The sequence below is a fragment of the Neolamprologus brichardi genome, chromosome 1, assembly GCF_056152115.1.
Source record: "Neolamprologus brichardi isolate AB-2024 chromosome 1, ASM5615211v1, whole genome shotgun sequence".
NCBI lineage: Eukaryota > Metazoa > Chordata > Actinopteri > Cichliformes > Cichlidae > Neolamprologus > Neolamprologus brichardi.
The window spans coordinates 39971258-39975514 of record NC_142104.1 but is presented as its reverse complement, the minus strand read 5'-3'; the positions used below and the strand labels follow the sequence as shown (position 1 = coordinate 39975514).

The window sequence follows — 4257 nt, the reverse complement described above, 5'->3', positions numbered from 1 at the left end:
TATTTCACCTCCTCCCTGATGGAAACTCAAAACCTTTTGCTAAGCATTAAAAAAAATATATTATTAGAGTTTTATAAGTTTTTCAAGTTTCTAGTACCAAGTTTCTGGAAGTTTTTAAAATTGCACCTGCAAGTTTCCTGATGATTTGTCGTGTTTTGTATATAATGGCTCGCTCCAAACAGGATCCTGACTGTGTGCAAAAGCTGCGAGCGTGCTGGATTCTCAGCTGGTAGATTCTCTCAGGCTCATTCATTGTGCAGCAAGATGAAAACATCGATCCAGGGCCACACGACTGTTTTCAGCCAAAAGAAGAACAAGACATCCTCGGCAGATGGTTTGACCCCCACTGAGCTCCTGTCTCAACATTGCAGTCAGATTAACTGTAGCAAGTTCTCCCAGGTGCTTCAATCACGCTACCTTGAATACTTGCGTGAGAGAAAAGTGCACTGAAACTAGAGAGGATGTCTTAAAAGCGAAGGCTTGTTTATGTTACTTCGCTGATTCATAAAAATCCTTCATGACATCGCTTTTGTGAGCATCCTTCCTTCGCTTTTACTCCCTGAAACCTTTGCACGGTGCTGCTCACTCCTTTAATTCAGCCCTAAACATTTCCCTCCATCAGCATAAAATCAAAGCGCTTTTCCAAAACTCTGCGCAAACATCAGTGTGCAAGTGTTTCTGAACGAAGACGGGTTTAAGTTGAAACGACCAGATTCGTGAGGTTACCTGTGCAAGCCAAGAACGAAATCGTTTTACGTGTCGTTTGTGTTGAGCTTATATCTGACGTTATCAGCCTGAGGCTGCCCCCTGTGAAAGTGATTAAGCGGCTCAGTGTTTGGGCGCAGTGACAGTGTCGCTGTCACTCTGCGCTTTCCCTGCAGTAATATTAGGTTTAATTTTAAGCCCCTCTGTCACCGGAGCAGCCTGGCCGGCCCCAGGAGGTGTGACGTCACTGGCGAACGTCACTGTTTAAATATTGACTCCCTCAAATCCGTGAGATTATCTGAATACTAAAAATAAAAATAAAAAGTGGAAAACGTTGCATAACTGATTTCAAGGGAGCTGGCCTCTGTTTACGTGCCCGGAGGCATTTTTAAAAGAACATGCACTCAGTCCGCTGCTTTACAAAACAAGATGGTCCACAGTTTATTATAATTATGAGTCATACACAAAACATTCATCTGAAACAAAACAGACCAGGGTCGAGAGACAGACCGGACTAGCCCAGGTGAAGAATCACTACAATGTTCCCATAATATTGCTGCTGAGACTTTACAGCGTGTATGTGGTCCTCGGGTGGGTTAATTGTGCAGGGTGGGTTATGCCTTAACTCCTATTACATCACAACACGCATCCTGTGCTTTTCCTACTGACATAAAGTGGTTGGGAGCATTTACAGGAACTTTATGGTACTTTGTGGCTCATCTTCAATCCATCGCCACCATCCTTACACAGACTCTTTATAGTATTTTTCTTTGATAATATATACTTTCAAAATATATACATATCACAGAATAATCTTTTTTGTAAGGGTTGGACAGCCACCTGCTCCTCAACGGCATCATAAAAAATATGATAGTAATTACAGAGAAATAGAGTGCGAGTTTGTTTTCCCTCTGTCTCAATGCTACATTCAGATCCGGAGAGGCTCATAAGCACTTCAGCAGGAAGAAGTTGCAGAAAGCTCCCCGGGGACAGTCGCACATCTTGCCGATTCGAGCGCCTTTCCGCACGGCGCACTGCTCCCCGATGTCACACTGAGAGGCAGAGAGAGGGACACAACCAGAGGTTGGCTTCATTTCCACCCGCCACTGCATGCACCAAGGGCATGCCATTTCATACTACTACTACTAATAATAATAATAATCATAATAATTACCGTTGGGACTTGGCCAAATTTCTTTTCCCATAAAGGCAGCCGTTTAGCCTGCAGCTTTTCCAAAACTTCTTGGAGAGCTCCGAGCTGTCGGAAACCAACACAAACACAAAACCATTAATAAAAATAATGTGATTTTTGGAGTGGGATACAAATATAAAATCAATTTATGGAACATGCAAATTAATTAAAAGCCACGAATAAAATAAAAATCTAATCTGTTGGTGATTTTCTTAAAAGTTGGAATTATTAATAAAGTAACTATACAAACAAAGCCATATTTATGTAAAACGACACAAATCGCCGAGGAAAGGTGTTTCTTCTTGTTTTTGTTGTTTGTGTTGTATTAACTACACTGAAGAATCCTGCATTCTTGCGTAAAATGCGACTTTCTTTTCACTCTCAGCTGTTCACAGAGCTCAGCTTAGCGTCACATTGTTGCTCTTGACTCTTGTTGTCAGCGGGCTTCATAGACTATAAATAAAATGGTCTTAATTTTATTTTTCACAGCATAACTAAAAGTTGTTTTTTTTTTTAAAAAAAAAAAAAAAAAAAAAAAGGGAGAAAGAGAGGAAAAACAGTAACGGTCTTGATAAAAGAAGAAAGCTCTCCGCTGTTAAACTTGCGCCGTGTGTCTGCATGCGTACTCCGGGTGCAGATCTTACCAGCTGCTTCTCGCTGGTCAGGTTCGGACCTTTGGGGTAGAAGTCGCGCAGGGCTCTGGGGCTCAGCTCCTCCTCGGACTCGGAGTCCAACACTTCGGCTCCAGCGGCACTGGAGAGCAGCAGCATTGCGCACAGGAGCGCCCCGCTGAGCAGCCTGGAGCTCTGCATGGTCCCAGTGCACGGTAGCATGTCGCCCCTTTTGCCGGTCTCAAATAGTCGCTCCACCGCTCCAAACACCTTTTTATCTGACTAGTTGCATCTGCTCGCTCCACCTTATCCTTTGATTTTTTTTTCTATTTGTCATGCGTAACAGCTGCCTTGGGTGAGTCATGCCGCAAAAGTTGCTGGGCAAAATATGCCTCCAAAAGTCAACAACAACAGCAGCCTGCGTGGGGTCGTTACTTAGAGTGCAAAGGATTACTCCTTACTCCATAGAAGAATGGAAAACTAATTGGTCTTTTCTAAGAAGCTCAAGATCAAGTTCAAGCGGCATTAGGTCAATCACCTGATTAAATTTCAGCCATGAGAATATAACTGCAGTCGGCAAACACTGTTGGATTTACAGCCTCAGGATGTTCAACTTCACAGAAGAGCAAAAGATGTGCTTGAGTCACCCAGCAGTCAGAGAACAGGGCTGTATTTAGTATTCCACCTATAGAAGAAGTATGGCACAATGCGTTACTTTTCTCTTATTGTTTTCCCAGAGTGCCATTTCCAGGCACTCCAGCATTAGAACTTAGTGACTCAGTCTTTTATGCAGTGAATTACCACGAAAACAGGCAGTGCTGGTTGAAAACGGCTTGTAAAGTAACAAACCGACTTCTAATCAGCCTGTACGTTGATTAGAAGTCCATTTTTTGCATTTTGAAGTATGTGAGAGATTTTTATTACCAACTGCTCAAAGGGAAATAGTGATTTAGTTCGTTATTTCTGCAGCATTTATGACACTAGTGGGGAAAAAACAGGTACAAGTTTCAGAGTATATTTCAGGTTTATACTGTATTACAAAGTGTTATGGAAAATAATCAGATGATTTTATTTTTTAATATCTGCATACTTGAACTCCAAAAGCATCAGAACTCACACTGGGGAACATAAACAACATTAAAATAATCCATATTTTGCAGAATAATCATCTCCACCGCGCACTCTTCCTCCTAACATGATCTGTACCCTGCAGCCACAGAATCATATCATTTTATCTCTTATGCAACCACTGAGTCTGCGGTAACAATGCAAATGATGAATGTTTACACAAAATATGGGCGGACAAGCGACAGCAGTTGTCTCTCCCATTGTATTCTTAATCCTGCGGCTGAGTTTTCCCTGTGCGCTGCATTGATCGCGGGTATCAGAGCTGCCTGCGTCGGGTCCACCGGCGGAGATGGAGGAGCAGGAAGCTGCTTTGATTGTGCTCGAGACTGCATGACTCATGTCTCCCTCTGTGCCAGCTTTAATGACTGAGACGCCAATTTGACATTCCATTCAAAACCACCAGGCTATTCCATTCACAACCTCGGCTTCACTAGTTTTTGTATCGTATCTCTGAAAGTCTTTTTGCCACAGGCTTGTACTGCCTTTGGGGTCACTTCCTCCTTCTGATTGGTTTCTTCTGGTGCTTTCAGACATAAAATGTAACCTTGAAGACCATAAAGTGAGTTACCTCAATCAGCCAGTTTTTGAATTGTGCATAAATAAACAGATTTCGGGAAGCAG

The 4257-nt window shown here is 42.6% G+C and overlaps 1 protein-coding gene across 1 annotated transcript; it reads right to left on the bottom strand.

Moving 5' to 3' along the window:
• Window positions 1–1121: 1121 nt before the first annotated feature.
• cart3 (cocaine- and amphetamine-regulated transcript 3) lies at window positions 1122–2769 on the bottom strand. The gene is made up of 3 exons (XM_006804449.2): window positions 2542–2769; window positions 1880–1963; window positions 1122–1757 (listed from the first exon to the last, which is right to left on the bottom strand). Exons 1-3 carry the CDS (start codon window positions 2728–2730, stop codon window positions 1650–1652), a joined length of 381 nt encoding a protein of 126 aa, XP_006804512.1. The 5' UTR covers window positions 2731–2769; the 3' UTR covers window positions 1122–1649.
• Window positions 2770–4257: the final 1488 nt, after the last annotated feature.

Excerpts from the sequence above, each read along its gene's own strand:
- cart3 (XM_006804449.2), bottom strand. The coding sequence starts at position 2,730 with ATGCTACCGTGCACTGGGACCATGCAGAGCTCCAGGCTGCTCAGCGGG. Across the intron at positions 1,964-2,541 it reads TGACCAGCGAGAAGCAGCTG|CTCGGAGCTCTCCAAGAAGT; the intron begins GTAAGATCTGCA and ends GGTTTCCGACAG. Across the intron at positions 1,758-1,879 it reads AATTTGGCCAAGTCCCAACG|TGTGACATCGGGGAGCAGTG; the intron begins GTAATTATTATG and ends TCTGCCTCTCAG.